At 37.7% G+C, this 27046-nt stretch overlaps 1 protein-coding gene across 4 annotated transcripts in view; it reads right to left on the bottom strand.

The window, feature by feature from the left end:
- The window catches only part of C4H15orf41 (chromosome 4 C15orf41 homolog), a 184733-nt gene that overhangs the window by 146021 nt on the left and 11666 nt on the right, over window positions 1-27046 (bottom strand). For 2 of the 4 annotated variants that reach the window (XM_030559379.1, XM_030559378.1), the window contains exon 2: window positions 3486-3546. The exons of 1 other annotated variant lie outside the window; for it this stretch is intronic. In XM_030559379.1, coding sequence (XP_030415239.1) covers window positions 3486-3546 — 61 coding nt within the window. Of the gene's footprint in view, window positions 1-3485; window positions 3572-7305; window positions 7369-8237; window positions 8291-27046 lie in introns of all 4 variants that reach the window. One more of the 4 variants, XM_030559381.1, reaches the window with a different exon arrangement.

Raw genomic sequence — 27046 nt, 5'->3', positions numbered from 1 at the left:
AAAATGTGATATCTCATTAATTCTAGTAGTGCCTTCAGTTCAAGATCAAGCAGTATTGTGGGCCAAAAAACAGAGTCTGAAAGCTGTAATAGAAAATGAGTCTGGGTTTGGGGCCCGGTCAAATTTTTTTAGGATATCTTTTTGTAAGCAGCTATTACTCTGTTTTAATGGTTCTTGTACTTTTGTAAAATGCATGGTGGAATAACAGTTTTTAGATAGCATTACAACATTACTGGAGCGAATCAAGTTCTTTTATTTAACCATAAGACAGCAAACCTTACTCATATATTATCACAATGAATTTTTCTTGACAGGTTTTCAAGTCCAGTATTCTCACAAAATTTTTATCTTGATTTAGTAACTAGACAAAAAGGCTGGCTTCATTTGTACATATAGCTTTTTATCAAATATGTATGTACTTGGATGTCCTTAAACTCCCCAAGTAGAAAGAAATGCTTCCACAGGGCTGCTTATTTCCAGTAACCCACATCAGAGCTGACACATGAAAAATGGTGAAATTACTGAAGGCAGTCCAGCCTGAATAAGGACTACCTTATTAGTTCAGGTACTTGCATCTCCCTAATTTTCATATTAATCATGTGTCCATCTTTCTCTGAAATAGGGCCATCAAGCTTCATGTCAGAATTTAGCATGTAAGTAAAATTCAGAGCGCTTCAAATCTCACTTGAAAGTATTTATATGTAGAGACTAGTGTGACTAATTTTACTATTCCTAACAAAAAAATTTTTTTTTAAAATTGTTTAGTATTGTTCCAGTACATGTACAATGTAAAGATGTCTGCACATAATTTATAAAAATTTAAAAGAGCCTCACATAGCCTCAAAAAAATAATTGGAACTGTTCTTATTCACCAGAGCTGCTATATACTGTAATGTACCTATGTAATATATTTCTCATCAGTTTTTACAGTTTCCACTGATTAAATATATATTGACTCATAAAGTATTACTATTACATCAATTGTCAGCAGATGCAAGATCATGTCATTTAAATATTAACTATCACATAAAAATGGCAGCTTGATTGTTTGGAAGCAGTAACATGGTGCTGCTTATTGTCACAGTTCCCTAATGCATTAGGCAGCGCACACGCACACACACACAAACCTAAACAAAAAACAAACAAAAACAAAAACACCCAACAGAAAACACTGTCTTTCTAAGGTACCTTACTGTACAGCCAACAAATAAGTTATTTAAAGAACTTCCCTTTCTCTATAATTTTTTATTTAATTCTGATCTAAAGAAAAAATTATCTGAATTGTAAAGGTGCATTAGTACAATATGGGTAAAGGGAGGTTTCTAGAATCAGAAATTATATGCATCATCTGTAAGTGAATGGGAATATCATGGGTAGAAGAAGAAATGCAAACAAAATATATAAAAATTAAGAACACTAACACTGTATTACTTTGCTCTGATGAGATGCTCTTTTGTGATAGTTCTCATGCAATATAGCAAACCCAGTTAATTTACCAAAAATTCTTGCTAAACCAATTATTTCTTCATTCAAATAGGACAGAATACATTTAAAGCCTTTGGCTTTCACAAATAGCAAAAAGGCATGCTTTGCCAATAATATAAGGTAAATCTCTTATTATATGTTAACTGTATCATCAGGGTGTGTAGACACTTCATAGACCATTAAAACCTGCTAGTAACTGATCGGTAATGGCTCATTTGCTGACTGCAGCAATGTACAAGAGACTGAAACTGAAAGATAAGCCATCCTTTCTTGATAATATAATATGTAGAACTTGCTGCTATTGCAACACTTAATGTTCATAGTGTCACATCATTTTTAATGCAAACACTCATTTTCTGCCTTACTCCTGTGTTTTCTATTAAAGTGCAACACAAAAACAGCATACATATCATTCTATCCCTTTGAGGGTTCCACAAGCAGTTCCAAGTCAAATCAGATATTGTATTGCTATTATTGTAAATAAATACTTCAGAGTTTAAGGCAGAGGTGCCTCGAACTGTGGGGCATGGAAAAACATCTGCAGGGGCTGGGGGCAGGCAAGTGGCAATGCCAGGTAGCTTGTGGCAGCCCCACACAGCAGAGCTTGGTAGGGTGACCAGATAGCAAGTATGAAAAATCGGGACGAGGTGGGGGCGGGGGGGGGGGCGGTAATAGGCGCCTATATAAGAAAAAGCCCCCCAAACCAGGCCTGTTCCTACAAAATCAGGACATCTGGTCACCCTAGGGCTCGGTCAGTCCCCACAGGAGATAGGGAGGGAGTGCCACCTTCATCCCTTGATTCACCTCAGCAGGCCAATCACCTTTGGGTCACTGTCAACATCTGCTGCAGCTGCGCCAATTTCCATTCTTGGCAGCCTCTGCATCCAGCACTGGCTCCGTCCCCAGAAATAGTCACACATACCTTCCCCCACCCTGAAAATCTGAAGGGAGAGGGCCAGGTATTGGCCCTGCCCTAGTGGTGAAGCCTGATTGCAAGGTAGAAGCAGCACACTGCTGAGGAAGACTTGGCTGTGCCATTGGTAAGTATCTGTGTATTTGAAACTTACAGGTAATTTAATTACAGCTGTGCTAAGGTCTCCATTAGCCTAGTCATAAACCTATCATGCATACTTTTGCATGTACCTATTTTTGCCTGGGTTGAGGGGCACAACCAAAAATTGTAACTCAAGAGGGCAGAGGAGGGGGGGAAGAAGAGACACATGACTCAGTTCAAAAAGTTTGCAAACTGCTGGTTTAAGGGCTTGATATTTCATTTTTTCTAGTAGGCTCATTACCACTATTATGAACTTTTTATATCTTCATTCAAAGTAACTATTGGAACACACTTTTTTAATGAAAACAAATCCCAAACAGATTCATACCATAGTTACCAAACAATATCAATAAATTAGTTACTATCTCGTTGAAGTGGCAAGCGTACCAAACTTCTGGTACACAAAGTTTTCAAAGATATTGATATATTGAGTGTTTAATTTGCTTAATTGCTTCATATTAATCTGTCTTCCTTAGCCATTCAACTAATTTGTATAAATGGAAATAGAAGAGTCAAGGAAATGAATTGCTTTTAACCCTTAACTATAAAATCATGGATTTGGAGGGGATGGGGGAAAGAAGGAGAGAGTTTAAACAAGAAACTCAAATCATGTTATTAGTCTACATGTCTTAATCATATGGGTATTTAAAAATAAACTAGCATGTTAAAACAGCACTTGTTTTACTCAGTTTCTTTAAATTTTTCAACAAAATAAAAATTCCAGAAGCCTCTTACACGTTTGCCTTGTAGAGATTAATTACATTAACTGATTTATTAATAAATGGGGCTCTTTGTCCAATTATTGGAAGTACTAACAGACTTGGGAACAATTTCATATGTCTAATGTGCCTTGAAACCATTTTTTTAGGTTAATTACATTTCTAAGTCAAATCACTATAGATATGCCCCTTAGGTTTTACACAGGAAGATTTTAAAAAATGATTACCTCATTGGCTAGCTCCAGTAGTACAGGGGCACCTGCATTTTTCATCACCCCACTCAGGTACCTAGACAAGACAAAGCCAGGTAAATCTGTAGTGGCAAGAAAAGGCCATCTTCAACATGTTAGAAATACACAGGGGACACTTTCTCTCGGGCAAACGCCACACACAGCCTGGCTAGAAAACACTACTTTGATAGTTTATAATACTTAAAACCAAAAGATTCCCTATCATTAACTTCCATGGTTCCTTCCTGCAGATGTGTAAGATAATCAATCTCAGTTAAGTACTTATTAAAAATACAACAAGTAAGCCAAGAAAATAATCTTTCAAAATTGTATTTTTGGCTGAATGCCATATAAACAAATTATATCTGTATTATTAAAAGATGCATAACACAAGAAATCTCTACAATCCACAATGAAGATTTGGAGCTCAACACTATCTTCAAATGCATATGCATGCATCATTATGTAGCTACTGTGCATGTGGGCAAAAATATGCAAATACAACTACTGATTTTACCAGTTAGGCAGCAGTCTCACAGCTGTGATGTAAGCTTTCTGTATTTAGATTAACAATATCAAATGAATGCTACAAAATGAAAAGAAAGGCATTTTATGGTCAGAGCTGTACATACGGGTGGTGAAGTTTCTGACCACCCCATCACACTGACTAGACTGCCTTTTTGCCTCCTATCATTATTGTTTGATGTTTATATTGCATTAGTGCCTAGAGGACTCCTTCAGGATTTGGTGGGAAGGAATTGTGTCACTGGCAGTTGTGAGGGGGCCAAATGTCACTTAATAGCTACACTCTAAAGGATGGGAGTGGGAGAAGAGTCATAAAAAGCAATGTAGTATGCAACCTCTTCAGAAGATAAGTTTTGTGACAACTGTCTCTCGCACAAAATCTAAGACTAGTTGGATAAACTGCCAGAACCTCCCATACTGGTAAATCAATCAATCAAATAAAATAAAAAAAATCTGTGTCCAGGAAAAGCAGAAAAGTGGTTTCTAGTGGTGGGACAATGACAAAGTCAAGAAGTCTGAGGTTTGTTACTGACTCCAATAACAGCTTGCTATGAATGGGTCAAAATGTATTTACGCCTCAGTTCAACCATCTGTGAAATCAGTACAATATTTACCTACAACTCCTCACAGGGGTATTGTGATTTCTAGCATTTGTAAAGCATTTTGAGGTTCATTCATGACAGGCATGATAGAAGATCATCTTATGGAAAAACATTTTCAGTTGCATGAATAACTACTTAAAAAGTCCCCAGCATACAGATGAAAACATATAATTTGTTTTGGTGAAACAAACAAGAGTTCCCAAATTTTCAGATCAGTAGCACTCACTCGACACTGACATCCTATAACTTCATACTACCTGGTTAGTCTACTGTCAGCAGTAGCTACTTTCTTTAATCTATTACAGGCCAAAAGCATCTCCAGCCCTGGTGTATACTTTATTATGAACTTAGTGACTTCTGTCTTGAAGACACACACTGTGCTGAGGTGGACTGTTTCATGATGCTGAAAAGGATCCTGGGTCTTTCTGGTAAACAGCTTCCAATTTTGCCCACCTCCAAGATTACTTCAGGGTGCACAGAGTTGAGCACAAATCGACACCTACACTCAGCGGCACTATTACCTGTTCCCAGCAGCACCACTATTCCAAGAAACCAGGACTAGTACCATTCCATCAATGGGAACCAATGATTATTACAGACCAGTCTGCCATGCTACAAGTGTAAACCATGGCAAATTTGTCTTTCAACACCAAGCCTACTTATCTTAACCCTCAACCACATCATTGGCAGGTGTCGATTCTGTTGCTCTTCCAGTTCCTCCTAGTTGGCAGGTAGATATTCACCCTATTGCAGGCAGAAGCAATTTGCCCCTGTAACTTACATATTGTATTATTTATAAAAAGAAAAGGCTCAAGTTCAGAAAAGCCTTCCCTGCACAAGGATGCAGAATGACTGTTCATCTCTTTCTTGGAGACAAAGCAAGAAAATCTCATAGAAGAAAGTCAGCACAAACTACAACAACGCTGAAATTAAGGTCCTTTTGGATGAAAAATCATGCTTACTATTTCTGTACTTGGCACTTTAGTATTATAGTAACTGGAGCATTAAAAAACACTAAACTGAGATAAGTTTCTTCAAATATTACAATTAAAAAATTGTAATATATGCACCCTCATTTAAATTTTTCTGCCAAGTATTCACACTCTATTTAACTACTTCAGTCAGACAAATCTTTCCTTACTTAGCCCAAAAATACCCACATGAAATCTATTAAATTAGTAGATTACTCACCAAGATGTTTTAATAGATTTATTATGTATTTTATGCAGCTGCGTTAAATTAACAAGACAAAATAATTGGAGAAAACATTTTTTTTACATCATTTCCACTACCATCAAGCTTCAGACATGTGAATTTGATATGCACATACTTGAGACTGTACAAAACATGAGGAAGATATGGGGCCAAATCCTGATTGCCTTATGAAAGCAGACTTTACTCACATGAACCTTCTTACTGGCACCAATGCAACTACTGCTGCATATAAGGCAAGCAAGGTTTGGTTCCATGTTTCCTGCTCTAAGACACTTATAATAAAAATAGTTAAACACTACACTGGGTGATCTGGAGACACATTTATCACAAAGTGGTTCAAGTGTTCTAATAACTAACACGTCTCAGAACATGTTGAAACAGTCACAGTTAATTTATTGTTATTTACTGAAACTGTACTAGCGAAAATTAATTAGAAACAATATTATGTAGTAATAGTGTGAATTTGAAGGATTTTTAACAAATATCCTCCCTAAAGAAGAATCAATACTGGGACAGGCAAAATGTGACCAGTGTAATGTGACAAGGCAGTGCAACTATTTTTCAAAAGAAAAATAGCAAAATATGGTGCATTAGATTTTCTTCCTTCATGTCTAATAGAACGAGGTTGTCCTTAGTTCTAAATTTGCAGAAACATTGAGACTAGCTAATTGTTTACAAATGAAAGCTTTTTGTTTATTTTCCTCATTCATAAAGATAATATTAAAGCATAAATACCAGATGCCTATAATCACAATCTCAGTTGCCATGAAAGCTCTTCAGATATGTCAGTCTACATAGTAATATTTTAATTGTATATCTCTACCAGTTATCAGTATGCCCCAATTATGTCATTGAGATGTCTAAAGAAAAGTCAGTAGAACTAAGAAACTATAAGGTGTTAGCAATTACTATTTATTAACTCAAGATGCATACAATTGTAAAATTATTTCGTAAAATGACATATTAAAGGTTTTCATTTCTCCTTAAAAGGTGTTTCTGACATTCATGTGGTTTTAAGTTTTAGTTCACTCCTGTTTACATTATATTGGTAAATACATTAATTTAATATGCAATTTTTTACATAATAAAAAGTGTCTGTAACTTAAACAAAACATTTATAACTGAGCAGGCCTCCTCAATTTGGGTAGTTTTCTCTCACCAATATAATTTATATCATCAACCTTGGCACGTAAATCTTATAGCTTTCAGAATAAGGCAATACATAACACTAACACATGTGCTCCAAAAGATATAATCATGGCATCTTGTCTTTAAGCCTACAAATTCTGCTGCTAAAACTGAAGAGAAGACTTCTGACTCAAGGATCTTTCACTGAAATTATCTTGGGGTACTTCCACCATCCTATTTGTTAATTTATTTTATATTAAATTAGCTTAATAACCTGATTTACTCAATTATAATTACAATTAGTAGCACTACAATAACTTCTAGTGGGATGGGAAGGTGGGTCATACCTTGGTAGTAAGTTTCAATAGCCTCAGCAGTGTGATGCTTTGCCTGTGTTCTTTGATTTGTTTCTGAGAAGAAAAAATAAAACAAAACCAGAGACTTTTATGATGTATCGCATCAGACATATAAAGCATGAATGTCTGAGTGCATGCTTTTTGGCCACCGTATTCAGCTTATAGGGGAAACTGAATTATATTTTGAGAATTCTATATAGAAATGGTTTTTCATCTATCTATCTATTGAATAGAATGTCTTCAGACTGTACTGCAATGTACCGTATATGTAAAAGCCAGCAAGGTCATAGTAATTGAATCTAAATAAGTTTGCTGAGGGCTGTAGAGGGCAAAGAAAAACTTGTTCTCTCTTTCAACCTTTGTATGAATTTCCCCTCAATTCAATTCCATCTAAGTCCTCTGCACTCTAGTTTTACAATTCAATTGCCATTTTTAACCAGGAAGAGCATTGCTTAAAAACAACTTATTTGAAAAACAACAAAAAGTAATTCCACAGAGACTTGCCACTTGACTGACACCTGTCATCTCATGATAAATGACTCCATTTTCTGCCTCTCTTGCCTTCTGCCACTCCGGCAATGGTCATTTATCATCATCTCTGTCAGCAATGGAAAGCAGCACTGACAGTGCAAGTCAGCAAACATTTAGCACATGGAACCACGCAACACAGGGAAATTATTATTGTCAGAATAATAATGGTTTAGCATAATTTATTACAGGTCCACCAAATAAGCAAAGGCTAGATGTTATTAGACAGATGGATGGGTAGGCTTGGCAGCCATCCACTGAGACTCAGGCGGTGCTTGATGTGGAAAAGGGAACATCCTCCAAACCAATCAGAAAGCTGGCAGTTCAATTACAAAGAAATAAAGGGACATTCATCATTCAATTAGGCACCTGTCAACCCTCACAAAGGAGAAAACTTCTAACCTGGTACTCCTGGGAGAAGATGCTCAGCAGAGTGGACTGCGATTGACTGGAACAAATAAAAGAAGGACAAAGTTAATTACTGGAGTGCACTGCAAAGAAACAAAAGAGAAGGGAGCTTCAAAGGTAGGCCTGCTGCCCTGTAATCTAACAGAACATGAAAACAAGTGTGGAAAAGTTGTTCCAGATGAACACCTCAGACAAAGGCTTCCTGCTGCTAGGTCAAGGAGGGAGGGGGGGAAGGAGAGAGAGAGAGGGGGGGGATGAGGGCGGGGAGAAAAATATAGCAAGAGTTTCAAAGGAAGCTAACACTGTTTGGGCGATTCTTTTTCAGCTTCAGAACCCACAAAGTCATATCAGTAGCATGTAGTGGAGTTAAAAGGGAGGGGGAAGAACGAAAACAAAGCAAATTTCCATTAATAATTGATGGAGTTAAATTCCATTAGCAGTTGGGAACATGCCACTTGTTCATTGGCAACATATTGAAATTCATTTTGTTAGCAGCAAGGGAACCTCTTCAGTAGCTGTCTCATATTCAGGGTAGAAACTTAGCTCTCTGTCAGAAGTAGCATATGGGACTACTGGAACATTCCCACTGAAACTGATGTGCTTTGAAAATAGAAACTTTCACAGCAGGAAGCTGAGATTCCCTGGAGTCGGTCATTTCCAAAGGCTGCCATAAACTTCATTCATCTAAGGCGCCACTCAAACACCTGGCAATGAAGCATCCTGGAAAACATTCTTCCCAAGTGGGAATTTTTCCCTCAGAATTGTTAACATTTAGAAATGGGACAAGATTTTTTCCTCTAAAAGGCAAATCAATACCACACTGCTACAGTCTTCAATTGTTCTCTGCGGATATATCCAGCTCATCACATCTTCCATACAATTAATTACTTCTGATATATTTTCTTACCAGATGCAACTTGAATAAATTACAGTTTCAATAAATCAAATTTTATAGTACAGCAAAGCAATATGAATAATTAACAGTTTTCCTTTCATGAATGCATCTACTAAGACATATCTTAGATTGTTCTGATATTCAGGAACGAAGACTGAAATCATATTCTTCTATCAGCTAACTCATACAGTTCACTACACAAGAATTTAACAATAGCATTATGTCTATGTCTTGCTATTGTGTTTTACATTGCTGACCCTAACACGGTACAAACTTAAATGTTCTATCTAAATATTTACATAGCCCCACTATGGTAGCATTTAAACACCTCAGCTAAAGATAGGAAGTATTATCACCATTTTATAGATGGAGAACTGAGACACAGAGAGATTAATAATGGTATCTAAAATTCACACCAAGTATGAGGTAGAACCAAGAGTAAAGTCCAGATCTCCCAAATCACAGGGCTTTACTACAAGATCATTGTTCTTTACCTGCCCCAGTCATATCATTATATTTTAATATTAGAATTGTAGATGGATATTAGTCTAATATACAGTTTTACAGAATACTACTGAATAGAATTATAGAAAAATTTAACAAAGTTACAAGACAGTCAAATGATGTAAATAAATGCATGTGAAAGTTTCATATTTAACTTATTACTCTTTATATTAAGGTAGAGCCTATAAGATCCTAACAGGATCAGAGCGTCATGTTGCTAGGTGATTGGTTTGTGGATATGATTAGAACAACAGGCAAGGATGATGAATTTAGCAGCAATGATCTGAATGGAAAAGAAAGAGATGAGAGGGGTATCGGAAAGATCTATGAGGAGTTTGCAGTAGTCAATATGGGAGATGGTGAAGGCCTGCACAAAAGGCCTGCACTTTTGATGGTATGGACATACAGAGGTGGTGAAGCAGGGATCTCAAGGATCTTATGAAGGAAGCACTATCTAGATGTGCAGAGTTAGAGTGTGTGGAGTCCAACATGACACTCAGATTATGGGCCAGGGGAGGCAGTGAGTGAAAGAGAGGATAGTTGTGTCATCTACCATGACAGAGAAAAGGGAAGACTGGGAGGGAAGACAAAGAGTAAAGATTTCTTTTTAAAACATTAAGCTGATAAATCCTACTTTTCTTTAAACAAAAAGGCTAAAGTGACAAGTCATTCTACAGTATGGAGGATATGTACATAAATTAAAACCAGTAAAGACTAATATAACTGATGGAACAGGAGTCTCCAATGGCCGCAAATATTTCAAAACATTGTAGGCAGAAACCTTAAATCAGCTTCAACATCTTATTAAAATAAATTCATGATTTTATTAACCCCCAACATCTCATTACAAGAACTGAAATTAATGATCCATTATTTAATTTTTCTAAAAAAAAGTGTGTCTGTCACACAATCTAAATAAGAGAACTGTTTCTCCTTTCCCTGATTCTATGTTCAATATAGATTTCTCTCTGATTAGTTCTGATTACATTCTACATCTTCTAGTGACTTCAAACTGGCCTGCTTCCTCTCCTAATCCCCAACTTTATTCTACCAGTTCCCTTCCTCTTATCCATGTTATCCCAATCTACTGTACTTCCATGTTTGTTCCCTCTCAGTCTTACATACCTCGAATTTTGCATAAGTCAGAAACATATACTCAACCATTACGGGGGGGGGGGTAGGGGGGGACACAAAAACACGCCCTCCTATTTTCTGGCTTACAGAACTTTTTCCTAAGTGCGGATTTGCGTAAATCAGGTTTGCATAACCTGGGGCGGGGGATCCTGTACTATCTAGCTGAAGCTATTTAAGAATGCTTTCGGGGGCGGGGGAGAGGAAGAGGATCTACAACTTATGGATTCCTTGGACTTTGTTCAAGGCTGTCAACCTTGCACTCGAATTAATCTTTTACCTTGAAGATCATATATAATGAACTTTCTACTCAGTATGTATAAACATATATTGACATTCATGCCATACTTTTATCTCCATGCCTGATTAGTTTAATTTTTGTTCTTGTCATTTCAAAAATTGGATTTCTATGGACAACAGCAGAATGGATTCAAAAGACTCTTCTTTCAACACTTGGAAATGCCAAAATCTTATCTAAGAACATAAATGGCTTCTATTTTCAAAACTGAAATGTCATCTTTAGGCTCCAACTCACATACAGCCACAAAGACCTCCCATGTAAAAATATTATGGGAACGAAGGTTTGTTTCATACATGGCTGGATGCAGAGGTCTACTGGACTAAACTATAAATAATCAATGCCAGAGCCAACTTTAAATCTTGTACAAGAGTTAAATATAAAATGCATTAGGAGAAAAACAGTGGGCATTTCCTGAAGAAGCAGCTTTTGTTTTTAAGTCTTCTGGTTGTTGCTGCCATCCACAGGACACCACTCTGGAAATTTTGAATGCAGTGCATATTTTTGAGTATCTATGGGATATATGTTGATGCAAATAAAATTATATTTCGTAGATTGTCACAGTACAGAATTAGTTTATGGCCATGCAAGAATCTGGTGGGCCAGAGGATTTCGTTAGCATCAGTTCCGATATTCAAAACAGGCTCTATATAGAGGATGCTGGCTGAACCAAAGATTGGTCTGTGGCCCAGTTTAAGCTGTAGTGTAGCATAGCTTAAATCAACATAAATTATGTCACTCAGGTGTGTGAATTAGCAACATAATTTATGCCGATTTAAGCACTGGTGTGGGCAGCACTATATCCATGGGGGAGCTTCTCACACCAGCAGAGTTACTGCCACTCATGGAGACTGGAGTAATTAAGCCAACAGAAGAGCTCTCCTGTCGGCTTACAATGGCTACGCTGATGCACTGATGCAGCTGCACACTGGTAAGGTCTCTAGTGTAGCCATAGCCTCAGTCTTTTGCTAAATACTATATTCAGCCGAGTTTCAAAACAAAAAAAAAAAAAACAACCCCTTTGAACCTATGCTACCAATAGCTGCAGATAATTTCTGGTAAATTAATACACTTTGTAATATTTATTTTTTAAATGTATAGGACACATAGCATTTTAGTTAGTTAATTTTCTAAGATTTCCGCAACTGTACACACTCAGAGCATAAATCAAGCTTACCCTTTAGGAGACTCTGATTTCAAAACTGATTCTGCCTCTATCCATCTCACACCACCCCTTTCCCTGTGTGTGTTTTACTTAAGTCGGTGAAGACAAAAATTCAGCTTCACGTTTTATGAATTTAACCACAGTACGTAACAGAAACACCAATTCAGCATGGATAAACTCCAACCAATACTTAGGGCCCCTACCCAATTAATATCCACGAAAAACATACCATGGATCGTGAAAGATGATGTCCCTCCCCACCCCCCGGGGAAATTGGTCTTTTGTGTAATTTTACCCTATATTATACACAGATTTAATTGGAGAACCCAACATTTCTCAAACTGGGGGTCCCGACCCAAAGGGGTTGCTGCGGGTGGGAGGGGGTTGTGTCACGGTTATTGTAAGGGGAGAGGGGGTCACGGTATTACCACCCTTACTTTTGCACTGCTTTCAGAGTTGGGTGGCCAGAGAGCAGTGGCTGCTGGCTAGGCACCCAGCACTGAAGGGCAGAACCTCACAGAGAGCAGCACAGAAGTAAGGGTGGCAATACCAAACCATGCCATCACACTACTGCTGGTGGCAACACTCCCTTCAGAGCTGGGCTTCTGGACAGCACCTCCAGCTGCCCAGCTCTCATGGCAGTGGTGCTAACAGCAGCAGTGCAGAAGTAAGGGAGGCAATACTGCAACCTCCCTTCACTAATCTTGCAACAACAAAAAAACAACACTTTTTGGGGCAGGGCTCCTATAGTTACAACACTACCAAAGTTTCAGATTTAAAATATATGAAATAATGAAATTTACAATTTTTAAAATCCTATGACCGTGAAATTGACCAAAATGGACTGTAAATTTGGTTGGTCTCTACCAATAACATTCATCCAAACATATGGATAAGAAAACCTGCAAAAAAGCAAAGTACATCATAGGACAACAATGATATGCTTTAGCAAGAGGGAAGGGGGAGGAAAAAGATTTGTGCTACGCATAACAGACGAAAATAAAACATAAAGTGTGTTTTTTATTTGTTTTAAGAGAAGACATCATTTCCATCTACAAGAGGACGTTACTGTCATGTTATAAAAAAAGAATGATCCACCTCATTAAAAACACAAATACAGGGTAAACATTCATTAGGAAATATTTGAGAATTAACAAACAAGACCAGATTACAAAAAAAAAACAAGCTATTGTTTTGAAGATCCAAAACAACAGATTCAAAATTTCATAACACACACATATAGTGGGTCTCCATTATAGGAGTTCAAGTAGGATTTCTCTCTCTCTTTCAAACTCTCCTGCAGGACATGCATTGTATGTCACAGTCTAGCATACAATGTTCATAAGCAGATAGCAAGTCTCATTTGGTATATAGTAATTTCTTTATGATTTTTTTTCCTATACAGACACTCCCCTACTCGAGTTTTTCATACGTCGGAAATGTATACCTGACAGTTACGCAAAAAACAAACCAAAAACAAAACAAACACCCCACCTATTTATAGCTTACTCAACTTTTTCCTTAAGTGCGGATTTGCGGTAAATTGGGTTTGCGTAACCCAGGGGGCGTTTCTATAAATAGTTGTGAACACTGTGGCATATATTCAATTATCTTCAAAATAGACCCTATATAGGTTATACTCATATTGTACCTGTTCCCAGACTAGCTGATTTAACTAATCAACCAGCTGGCAATTTGAATTTTGTAACTGAACAATCCGAAATTCATTTTTCATCACACATTAGCTTTTGAGATTACAAATTCGCTGCTTGCAAGTATTCATATCAGTAAAACCTGATCACTCAAATGTACATACAGTTTCGCTGGTCACTCAGCTCTAATACTTAACCACTTAGTGAAGTGCTTTGAGATCACTGGATGAAGTGCTACTAGATAAGTGCTAGATACTACCAGTTCATCACTGAAGGTATTTTTGTTCAAACAATCAGGGTGAATCTGATTTAAATCCCTAGTCAGGAAGACTCGATGTAATCATGGATTTCCACACCACACACACACTTCTAAACCACACACACTCACACACACACACACAAAAAGTGCTTTCTTGTTGCTTATTATAACCTTAATATGTATTCTTCACACTCAGAGATAGCTGTAGGTTTCAGTACACACTGTATATTTTTTAAGTGATTTATTTTGAAAACTTTTCAGATGAGTTTTACAGCTATAGCAGAAAATGTATGATTGATTGTTTGGTTATTCATTACCAAAATGTAATTTAAGGTAAAAGCAGCTATTTATGAAGTCACTGGGTGGGGAATTATCTCCAATTCAACAGGTTAATCATTAATATTTGCAGGATTTTCTTGCCATGCGGTATTATGAGGAGAACATCACCAGACAGACATTTAAACTGTTTTATTTAACTAAAAAACAACGTTATATATTCCGGATTTTTTTCTTCAACCGAAAACGCATAATATTTAACAAAAACAAGCATATGAATTTTGTTAAACATTCAAGTTTTTTAAAATCAGGTTTGTTTTTGTTAAAATTGTTTGAACTAAAATAGTTGATGTAATTTTTTTTTAAATATTCATTTAACCGTCAGCCAAGTCAACACGAGAAACTTAAAATATTGGCTTCCGCAGCTAACTCAGTCATCTTTACCTTCATTTTCCTGTTTGTTCATAATCTGGAGAGAAAAAACAAGCTTTCTTGCTTTTTCAGGTCCCAAATGATCTCTCAATTTGACATGAATTAGTCCACAGGAAGAAAATATTTTCTACACTGGCAGAAGAAGCCACTGCTGTTAAAAGTGAGATCATCACTTCAACCAGTCTCTGAATCCAAGTGATTAAGTGACTTCCACCAGTTCACTAGTGTGACTTTCTTTAAACCATCATCAGCAAACACATATTTCTGAATGGCTCATCCTTAGCTCTGAAGTTTGTTACGTTGGACATCCAGCAATCATCCCTCCATAATGCCATGTCATAGCCAACTCTTCTTCAGCAGTTAAGGTTTGACCCTGGTACCAAGTATTGAGAATATTTGCAAGAAAATGAGCTGCAGATAGTGCTTGTCCCATTCGTTTTTTTAATGCCTGTAATTTAACTGTGTCATTGCAGATTTCTCTTTTTAAGATCTCGCTCAGTTCCTTCCAAATTTCAACAATGTCAGCAATAAAACAGCTATTTCCCTGCATTTCGCTCAAGGCTACAGAAACAGGCTTCAAGGTACTCAGCATGTGCTCAACATTTCTCTTGAGCCCAATGTTGAGAACTTTGGCTGTGACTGTGCCATCTATTTTTTCACGATTTTGTTCACAAACTGTCATCAGATTAGGCCAGTTTCTGATATAGTGCAGTCCACCACTGAGTTCCATCACACGTCATGGGGAGAGTTAGCTTGGTTCCTCCCACTTACTTTTCAGAGCAGCTGCTGCAAAGCGGTTGTTACGAAGTATTTTGCAATTTCAATAACTTTAGCCTTTATTTCTGGAACACTGAAGTCTTGGGCTAGGAGGTGCATCAAATGAGCACTGCAACCATATGTTATTAGCTTGAGACCTTGACTCTCTTCTAAATAATTTCTTCTCATCTTGGATACATTTGCAGCATAGTCTGTGACCAAGCTGTGTACTAGACATTTGAATTTTTTTCCACAGCTTGTTATAGCTTTTACTCCTATTTCTTGTAAGTATTCTGCTGTGGGTGCATTTCCTGATATATCAATTGTTTCTGTAAGGAAGACATTTCCTTTTTCTTTTGTCACACAAGCACATACAACAGGATTATTGTGGACATTGCTCCACCCATCAAGACTCAGGTTAACAATTTTACCATCTAGACCTTTTGCACACTGCTCAATTTCTCTTTCATACACTTTATCCAGCAATTTGCCTGCAACATCAGCTCTGTTGGGTGGACTGTATCCTGGTCTTACTGACTGAACCATGTTAATGAAGTGTGGGTTCTCAATCATACAGAAAGGAGAGTTTGTTGCATAAACAAACCGGGCAATTTTTTCATCAATTACCTCTTTTTGTAATCTGCTGGTTCTTATCACAAAATTATCTATGGGCCTGCCTTATTCCTAAGCCCTGAGCTGTGATCAGGCTCAAGAATAAGACAGGCCCAGCAAATGCTATGATGCTCTACATTTGCGAGCTAAGAAAAGTGTAGGGAAGCCACCAACAGCTGTGTGTGGAAGGGGCTTACTCTTCTTTTTGCTGTTGCTTCCGGGAAATACTAAAGGCTTAATACATTTGTGACTCCCTGACAAAAACAAATACCTAAAAACTAGTTCTTGTCTAAGTTCTTATTTGCCAAACTCAACTGTATTGATTTAATCTAAATCAATTTAAGCAAGGTTTAAACCAGTTTCAGTGTCTAAATTAAGGGTTCGCACCAGTGTAAATATGTTGTTTTTAAGTCTCTTTAGATACAATGGGCATCTTTTCTAAAACAGATCAGCACTTAGAGATTTTCTCCAATGGTGAAAACCCAAAGAAGCATGGAATAGTTTAACAAAATCTGAATACAAGAGCATAAGAAGTTTTTGGTATGATGAAACATCATTAGTAGACAATACTTTGGCTTTCTAATTCCCAAAGACGACAGCAATATTTGAGAAATATTCTTATTACAAAATTGTATTATGGCATTAAAATAATCTATATTATTTGTCTGGAACCACTTGCTGCAGCCTGGTATGCTACTTTCAATATTAGCTTATATTAAATTTAAAATCAAGATGAGGTTTAAGCTCAGCTATTCATCTGCAAAACTAAAAGTATCAATCCATTCTGAAATTCACCAATATTAGCTTCATTAAAACATACTGTAGCTTAATTCAAACGATATTTTATCAAGCACTTCTAACTATGAAACTGTTATAAACGTTTCTGTCAATTGAGTATTAACAGCTCTGGTAGCGATGATAACCTGACTTTGCATGAAATAAAAATAGTTTGACAAAAAAATATCCAACACTGTAGAGCGTGTGTGTAAGTAAAATTTTGCTGCTTATATCCAATAATGTGAGGAGAACCCTATGACAAAGCTCTGTGAAGGATACTTGAGAACAGTTATAACTCATATGACCTTGACACTGAAGTTGGTCTAACAACTTCTATACAATTTAGTGACGTGTGAAAACAGATAATGGTGCAATACATAGAAATGGCAGCATTTAAAATTCATAGTACCACAAGGCCATTACTTTTCCCACTGGGCCACTTGAACTTTAATAATGGCTGACCTGGTTGGCCAATAAGTTCTAGCTGAAGACAGTGGAAAATTGCCAGTATTAGATACTGTTTGAATGATTTTTCATTTAGAAAGATTTTAGAAATTCCTTTAAAACAAAGCATCAGTTCTTCCTGCGGACACTCATTTTTTTTGGTGTCTTCTTTAAATGGACAATATATTTTAAGGCAACTCCAATCTGAACAGTCTGTATCAAACACATGTAAAGAAAATAAAATGCAGATCTAAAAAAAATGCCAGAGTAAATACAGATTATCAGCAGAGGCAGTGAACATGTCATATGTTACATGAATAATGCTAGTTCACCTGTTTTATATTTCTTTTCCTTTCAGCCACATCACAAGAAATGATGAGCAGGACTACCATTCAACAGTCACAGTAAAAGAACTATAACTTAAAAAACACAGAAGATTATAACCCTCGTTGAGGTATTTTGTAATCTCCAAAAAAAAGAAAAAAAAAGTAAAGTCATCAAGAGAAGATGTAATTTTATGTGCATGTTTGCGCACCTAAGCGTGCATGGAGACAAGACTAGTATTTCATAGATGCTAAATGAAAAGGGATAAACACCAATTAAAAGTACAATAAAAATGCAGTTGTGAAAACAGATAAAGTCACACAAACAGAATATAATATTATGTAACTTCTTAAGTGAACTGACTTGCCTGCCTATTTTTGCTAATGTGTGCTGAAAATAGAAATATCATTTTGGAAGACCTTATCAAAGTTAAATGGCAGGGAATTTGTTGCATATACACTTAGAACATGGAATCATGAAGAGATCTTTTGCAGTATTGCTCTTTCATCAAATTTGTAAAGCAAAACCTCTTGTGTGAAAACATAGGAAACGTTGTAAAATTAAATTTTACATATTGGAAAAATATTATGGGCAATCCAGAACAATCCAGGTGAAAGATAAACAGATGCAGTTAATGCAGTAAATATAAAAACTACGTCAAAACAACATATATAAACTCACTCTACCTGTCCACCGTTCTCCCCTTCTCATCTCCGTCCCTTCAGCTAATCCCCTCCTAACAAAATCCCATCATAAATTGGGAGGGGAAGGCTGGAGAAGTCATGGAACTAACATGAGGTTAGTAAGTCATCATACTGTTCACATATTATATCCTCTCTCTATCAGCACTTTGTCTACCATGTCTGTTTTGACTGTAAACGCTTCGGGACAGGGACTGTGTTACACTGTGTGCGTACAATGCCTTATACAATGGGATCCTGATCTTGGTTGGAGTCCCTAGGCACCACCATAATAGAAATACTAAATATTCCAATACAGAGTGAGTAAATATGCTCAACTATGGCACCACAATGAAGCCATTAGAGAGAGAAATCAGTATCCCTATAAAATCCCATGTTTGTGTGTTTAAATGTGACACTGGTAAACAGTTTTTCCAATATTCAGATTGTTTAAAAGTTACAGTGAAAACAGGTTTGTGTGTGATTTATACATGTGCGCTCAGTATTTGGAATCCAGCTTTTGGCTCTTTCATAATAAGACCACTCTCAGAAATGACAGCAGAGTATTGAGAGACAAAGCTGACAAGCATTTTCATCAACAGAACAAAGTGTTTTATAAAGTTGGGTAAGCATTTATACTCTCATTTTAGAGATAGCGTAATGGAGATAAACAGATTTTCTGACTTGCCCAAGGTACACAGCAAATTAGAGACAGAGCTGGGCATAGAACCCAAGTTGCCTTCACCCAGCCCCATGTTCAATCCACTACACCCGCTACAACTGCAGGAAGACATTAAATTGATTAATATACAGGAAGTCATTGTCCAAACTGAGTACAGGGAAATAAGTAAACCGCACAAGTGAATTTTTTTTTAAATTACAGTTTATATCTTGACATTGTAATCTGCCAATCAACTGAGACTACGGCTCCAAAAGTGTATGATGAACTGATGCACAATACTCCTACCTATTCCATCCACATTTTATTTCTATCCTCAACTTGATCAGCACTTACTCTTAGTATTTCCCTCTAGGGATTTGTTTTAAAATGGCAGTGAAATAAAAAAGGCAATGAAGAGAGGACATTATATATCAGTTCTGTGAGCTTTTCACATCTTTCTCAGCAGTTCAAACCTGGACTGAACTGGCAGTGAGCAAAAGTCATTGCCATCTGATGATGGCCTGTGTGAACAGAGTTTGGTGGTCTTATTCCAGCTTCCAGGTTGTCTTGCAGCATAAAGACTATAGTTACAATGAACATTAAGTGGCAGTTAAGGCAGAATAACCAAAGACTGGATGTTCAGAGAGACTGGCTTACCCTCTCTTACCCTTACGGCATATCGCCACTGTCCAGGTCACCTTAGTCAGGTTCATGGGGCTCGGGCTGCAGAGCTATAAAACTGCAGTGTAGACACTTGTGCTTGGACCGGAATCCGGGCTCTGAAATCGCGCAAGAAGAGTAGGTCTCAGAGCCTGGGTTCCAGCCCAAGCATTTACAGAGGAATTTTATAATCCTGCAGCTCAGCCACCATGAGCTTGAGTCAGCTGACACAGGCTCAGAGACTTGATGCCTTGTGTTTTTTATGGCAGCAGAGACATAACCTAGATGACTACCTTCCAGGTCAGAGTTGATGCCTACAAGTTACAGTAAGGGGATCACATTGTACTCAGATTGTGGCTGCGAGCATCATTTGACAGAATCGTCCCATGTTTTCATTTCCATCTATCTGTTTGGGCAATTATATGGTTCCCTCAACAGCATCGTTTCAGATCATGATACCTCAGCCCATTTGATAAGGACTATAACAGATTTATGACAATATATAGACTTAATCTGATTTATGCAAAACGAGAAAGTAATTTCACTTGGTAGTCTCCCTTACTTTTTTCCCTTTAAATCTGATCTGAGCACATAATTATTATTTTTCCTTCTTTTTTTTAAGCCATATACTAGCCTTCAAAATGATTAATACAGTAGTGCCATTTCAGAAGCATAGTTTTCCTTTCATACGTATTAACTTCAACTCTAAAGATAATTGGACCTTGGATTTGCATTTAAAAATTAGAAAAATACTTGGGCCTTATAAAAACATGTGCCAATTAAAATCCATAAAAATAACCCCCAAAACACACTATTTGCTATAAGTATAATCAAATTTAGAAAACTATAAATTATATTTAAATTTAGTATTTACAAGCAATTAATTATAAAAATACCCAGGTGCCTTTAATTACATAAAATTATTTATTAATTCACTGGCTTCATGCTGCTACTGTATTTAACATTTGCATGTGTCACATGTCAAGTGCACATAGTGTTGCATAACTATCTCCAGGTACAAATGAACACCTAAAAGGCATCAAAGTTTTTAATGACACCATTATAAGCAGTTAATTTAAAATGGAAACCATTAGTAAAACATTAACTTTAAAAGATGATAATTCAGTATATAATTTAAATAAATATGTCTGGAAGTTATTTTTTCCCCATTGCTACGTACAACACAAGTATAATTTTAAATCATGTCTATTTTATAAAGTTAAATATTTAAAGAAAGAAAAACATGTTTACATCTGAAAATTTAGGATTACATAGCTAACCATATATTAAATTTCATTAATTTATACCGCCTCCTTACAAACAGCTAGAGCAGTGTGATACTTTGCTACTTTATTTTTATGTTACCCCTTTTCAGTGTGTTACCTTACAGATGTAGGAAGAACATACACTTCAGAAAGTTTGCTTCCTCCTCCACAAGCAGGAATAAGACAAATTGAATCCCACAACACTTCCTTCCCACTAAAAATGTGGTGGAGAATATGAAGTATAAGAGGTCATAAAATCCAAGCTGTTCCTTAGACCTGCATTATATATTTTTAAAATGTCACTTTCACACAAGATACACACCTAGCGGCAAGAATTTACAGAGAATATCCGACAAAGTGATTCACGACACGATACAACTCTCCCCTGCAGTTTTTATTTCATTTTATTTCCAAAGCCCCAATCTAAAAACCCCTAAGATTTATATACTTCTTAAAGCGCTCCTGAGTGCCCTTTGCACCCCCCTCTCTTTAAAGGGACATGGTCACAATACTTTCCCCTCTGTAAGGGAGCAAAAGAATAAGAATTCTTGGAAACCTAATCCGTGGACTAGATGAAAGAAGTGACCTTGAATGCAAGTATTTTCTAACTTTGCGCGGAGGCCAGCCATGCCACCTATCTGAACTACCAAAATTCCACTAACCCAAGGGTAGGTAACTGAGTGGGTAACCTAACTGACTACATCCCAGAAGGTTATAGGTTTCAGTCTTGCTGATGTAACACTGAAAGGAAAACTCCATTTCACCCAGCTGCAAAATGCCCGACAGCCTATCAGGCTAGGGTACTCAAAAGTGGTCAGATGTGATGCTGGCCACATTGCTCTCTTGCGCACTGTTGGCTATGAAACTGTCTGTGCCTTAATTGCTTCAGCCAGATGAGCCACTGGCTTGGGGGAACTTTGAAGAAGCAAGGGGCAAAGGCAGTGTTAAAACAAAGAGGAGGTGGAGACAGGGACAAGGGAAAGCTAACATCCAAAATTACTATTAAACACAGGGATTAGCTCAATTTACAGCACTCAAATCACAGGATTGTTCAAATTTATAATTTGATAGTGGAATTGTCAAACAGTCAAAAGGTCTATGCATGGATTGTTTTGTTTTAAGTGCATATACAGAGGCTACGATTTTCAAATGGAGCCTAAAGAAGATGGGCATGCAAACTTACCTGAAAAATCAGTGGGACCTGGACATCTAACTCCTATATACCCCTTTGCAAAAATCATAAGAGAGAGTTTAAAACTTAGCTATAATTAAACTAATAAAGGTGACCCACAAAGAAATAAAAGTGATCATGGCCTTAGTTGATTTATGGTGTATAAAAGACCTGAAAAGTTGTTATTTTTCAGTTTGTTTCTTACATTAGAAAGATCATATCTTAATATGCTACAAGACTCTTAGGAAAACTGCAGAATTAGAGAGACCATGACATCACAAAAGGCAGGAGACTGGAAAGTGAGAATTCAGAGGAGAAGAGATTTTTGGTCAGACTATTTAATTTTCTGTATGTTACTGATAACTAATTTAACTAATTTCTCCTGCTAAACATTTAGGGGGAAAGTACTCTGTGAAAGATTCAATACCTCTGCTTCTTAAATTGAGACTTTCCATCCAGTTCTCCAGTAAAAACAGAGATGTCAAAAACTGGTGTTTTGTTTTAATCAACAATTTGAAAATTGCAGGAGTGAAAAGGGACATTTAAAAAAATCTGTAAATTGGAGTGGAAATAAACATGAAACTCAGTTTTCTTGGTACCACAAAGTACTTGTTAATGTACCAGTTTTCACTAAACCAATCACGAAAAAATCTTATGTTAAAGTTGACTGTTTATATGTAATCTGTTACCTGGAAAAAAAACAGAAGGACTCTAGCCACCTAATCACCATATCAATGACACATGCCACAACAGAGAAGCACTAGTTTATTTGATTGATCATGGTAGATAAACTCCAAATAACAGAGAAATTAACAAATGCTTGACATTTGCTCAACATCCATTATTCTGACACTGCTTTCAGAATTTCAAAGCCTGGGAGTATGCTTAATCAACATTCATATTCCCCAGTGAGCTACAGGCACCATATTGCGCCCCGCCTTAGTACTGATGAAAACTGCATATTGGCCACTTCCAAAATGTTCTGGGACTCCACACAGGGCCCCTTCTCTCTCTTGTTCCTGTTCTGCAGTTTTCTTTTAAATACTTCCAAGACAAAAGCATCTGCCAGTTTTTCTCTCTGGGGATGTATGCAAAATGAACTTAACAGTTTTAAGGCAGGAGAAACCCTCATATCTAAATTCATTCATAGGACAAAAGGGTCTAAGAGGCCTCTCCAGGGACAAAACCCTGCTGAAATGTTCCCCGACGACAGTGGGAGCTTTATAAAATTTAAGTCCAGACAATTTCCAATTCAAATACCCAGCATAGCATGACCTTTGTCAGATCTATGAGTCCTAGATGCACCCACTATTTTTTATTCTAACCAGCACAGACATTAGATAGGGCACTACAGCTAAGCAGGAGGTTCAATATTTGCATGCTCTTCTATTGTGAAAAAACATGTAACAGTGACAGCCTGTGTCGAATTCTTTTCCCTTAGAACTTTAACTCCATAGGAGAGGCATAGCTGACATGATCTCCCAACATCGTGTTATGTACACTGCACAGCTGAGGAACCTTGGATCACTGTCATACCATCTTGGAGATGACCTACACCTTTCTTATATGTACCCATTATCTGAAAAAATATATACCATTTGAAAACACACTATGATTTTAACAGAAAGTATATATGGCAAGAAAGATTAACATAATTTATAATCGTTAAGCTGTTCACAGAGCAGCTCAACATGTTATATAATGTCCTATACAAAATAATTTATCAGCCCTGACATGTTGCACATCATACTGTATTATTTAATATGCTTACTAAAATTTCCTGGATCAAGCGCCACTTTTGAAAGCACACAGAAAGCCCTAGAAAAATATTTCTTCATCCTCCATGATTTATTTTGATTACCTTTTACAGCTACATGACAAAGTGGAACTCACAAAATTACAAGATTAAGGTTTACACAGTTATTGCTTCATATACTAAAATATAACAAATGGTTTTCACATCTGTGCAGTGTTTTACTTGAATTTAGCATGCAGTAGAACACTATGCTAAGCACTTAGTTTTCTACTGAATATTTCAATGATTTTAGATAGTGCTTACAACAAACATCCTGGCCCAAGGTAAAAATGTTAGTGAGACTTTGTATTTGGATTTTTTTTAGGTAAGGAAAGACAGACAAGCAGTGGATTCTATAAAAAAGCAAATCGATTGTTATCAATATGTAGTAAGTATTGAGAGGAAAAACAAATAAAAAACCCAACCAACCATGAACAGGAAGAATTTTCAAATGTCACTAGATGAGTTCAGAGTGCTTCTAGATTCCTAGTGTAAATTTTAAACATACAGTTTGATCTTCTGTCTTAGCAGGAAGATCAGAAATTGTATGCATTGGATGGCCATCAGGACGCCAGCCTAGGAAAAGGATAAACCCAGAGGTCATACTGAACTACTGGAAAAATTATTTAAACTAAACAGAGATCTTTTATAGAAAAGCTTATCATTCTCTCATAGATTACTGATGACAAAGAAATTCAACAGAGATGCGTGAAAAACAGCGTCTCTCCTCCCTCTACCTCTGCATTTTGGGGAATTAAATTTTATCATCAAAAGGTTGTATTTCTAATCTGAAAACAGAATAATGTATAAATGTATTTCTCATGTAAGTATCACTTAGTCAAACTGAAAACACAAACTGCCCAGGTACTCCAATCACTGGAGTGTCTGCCAAGTATTTAAAAATACAAATTCCTCCTTTGCTTAGCCGGTAGGAGAAATAGCTTGGTTAGTTTACAGGTTTTCATTTCTTTATATTGTCTGTGTTCTTCATTTAGCTCTTAAAATATCCAGAGTTCTATGGTCATAGAATCAAAAAATGTAGGGCTGGAAGGCCCCTCAAGAAATCATCAAATCCATACCCTGAGCAGGATGAAGTAAACCTAAATCATCCTGGTCATGCATTTGTCCAACCCGTTTTTAAAAGCTTCTAATGATGGAAACTTCACAATCTACCTTGGAAGCCTAATCCAGAGATTCACTACTCTTACCATTAGAAAGTTTTTTCCTAATATCTATTTAAACCTGCCTTGCTGCAGATTAAGCCCATTACTTCTTGTCCTACCTTCAGTAGAGATGGAGAACAATTGATATCTGTCCTCTTTATAATAACCCTTAACATATTGGGAGACTTATTAGATCCCACCTCATTCTTTTTAAGCATGCCCAGTTTCTTATAACATTTCTTTATATATCAAGTTTTCTAAACCTATTGATCATTTTTGTTGCTTTCCTCTGGAATCCCTTCAATTTTCCACATCTTTCCTAAATTTTACTGCCAGAACTGGACACAATACTTCAGCTGAGGCCTCACCAGCACTGAGTAAAGGAGGACAATTACCTCTTATGTCTTACATACAACTCTCCTGTTAATACACCCCAGAATCATATTAGCCTTTTTTGCAGCTTGTCTTTTGCAGGAGTTCCATATAGTCTAGGTACAGCTCCTGTAAAAGTTCTGTCCCCTGCATTCATTAGCCTCTCTTTATTAACTGACAGTTTCATTGTTCCAATGGAATGTAGTGCAGTAGAAAGCCATGGAAAGGGGGAGAGAGACAATTTCATACAGAATTCTAAGTCTGAGGGCTTGTCTAAATCACAAGTTGCAGCGCTGGTGAGGGGTTACAGCGCTGCAACTTAGGAGGTGTATACATCTGCAGGGCATCACCAGCGCTGCAACTCCCTGTTTGCAGCGCTGGCCGTACTCCGTTTTGTCTTGGTGTAGAGGATCCAGCGCTGGTAATCAAGTGTAGACACTTACCAGCGCTTTTCTTGACCTCCGTGGAATAAGCAGGTATCCCAGCATACCAGAGGAAGCCTCTGGTAATCAAGCTGGTCTCCTTCCCCGGTTTGCTCTCACGTTCCCCGAACCCCTGTGCAAGCAGGTCTCCTTCCCTGCGGTTTGCAGGGTGGTTCGGGGAACGCGAGAGCAAACCGCGGCAAAGCTGGTCTCCTTCCCGGTTTGCTCTCGCGTTCCCCGAACAAGCAGGTCTCCTTCCCTGCGGTTTGCAGGGTGGTTCGGGGAACGTGAGAGCAAACCACGGCGAAGCTGGTCTCCTTCCCCGGTTTGCTCTCACGTTCCCCGAACCCCTGTGCAAGCAGGTCTCCTTCCCTGCGGTTTGCAGGGGGGTTCGAGGAACGCGAGAGCAAACTGCGGCAAAGCTGGTCTCCTTCCCCGGTTTGCTCTCGCGTTCCCGAACCTCCGTGCAAGCAGGTCTCCTTCCCTGCGGTTTGTTCGGGGAACGCGAGAGCAAACCGCGGCAAAGCTGGTCTCCTTCCCCGGTTTGCTCTCGCGTTCCCCGAACCTCCGTGCAAGCAGGTCTCCTTCCTGCGGTTTGCAGGGGGGTTCGGGGAACGCGAGAGCAAACCGCGGCAAAGCTGGTCTCCCCCCGGTTTGCTCTCGCGTTCCCCGAACCCCCCTTGAAGCCGCCCAACAGCGCTGCAGTATGGCCACATCTAACACCACTTGCAGCGCTGGTTGCTGTAAGTGTGGCCACTCTGCAGCGCTGGCCCTATACAGCTGTACTAATACAGCTGTAACAACCAGCGCTGCAAAATTTTAGATGTAGACATACCCTCAGAAGTTAATATGAACATCAAAGAATATCAAGATTGGAAGGGACCTCAGGAGGTCATCTAGTCCAACCCCCTGCTCAAAGTAGGACCAATTCCCAAGTAAATCATCCCAGCCAGGGCTTTGTCAAGCCTGACCTTAAAAACCTCTAAGGAAGGAGATTCCACCATCTCTCCCTAGGTAACCCATTGCAGTGCTTCAACACCCTCTTAGTAAAAAAGTTTTTCCTAATATCCAACCTAAACCTC

The sequence above is a fragment of the Gopherus evgoodei genome, chromosome 4 (genome assembly GCF_007399415.2).
Source record: "Gopherus evgoodei ecotype Sinaloan lineage chromosome 4, rGopEvg1_v1.p, whole genome shotgun sequence".
In the NCBI taxonomy this organism is placed as follows: Eukaryota; Metazoa; Chordata; order Testudines; family Testudinidae; genus Gopherus; species Gopherus evgoodei.
The sequence above is the reverse complement of the archived record's forward strand: the minus strand, read 5'-3'. Positions and strand labels throughout refer to the sequence as shown.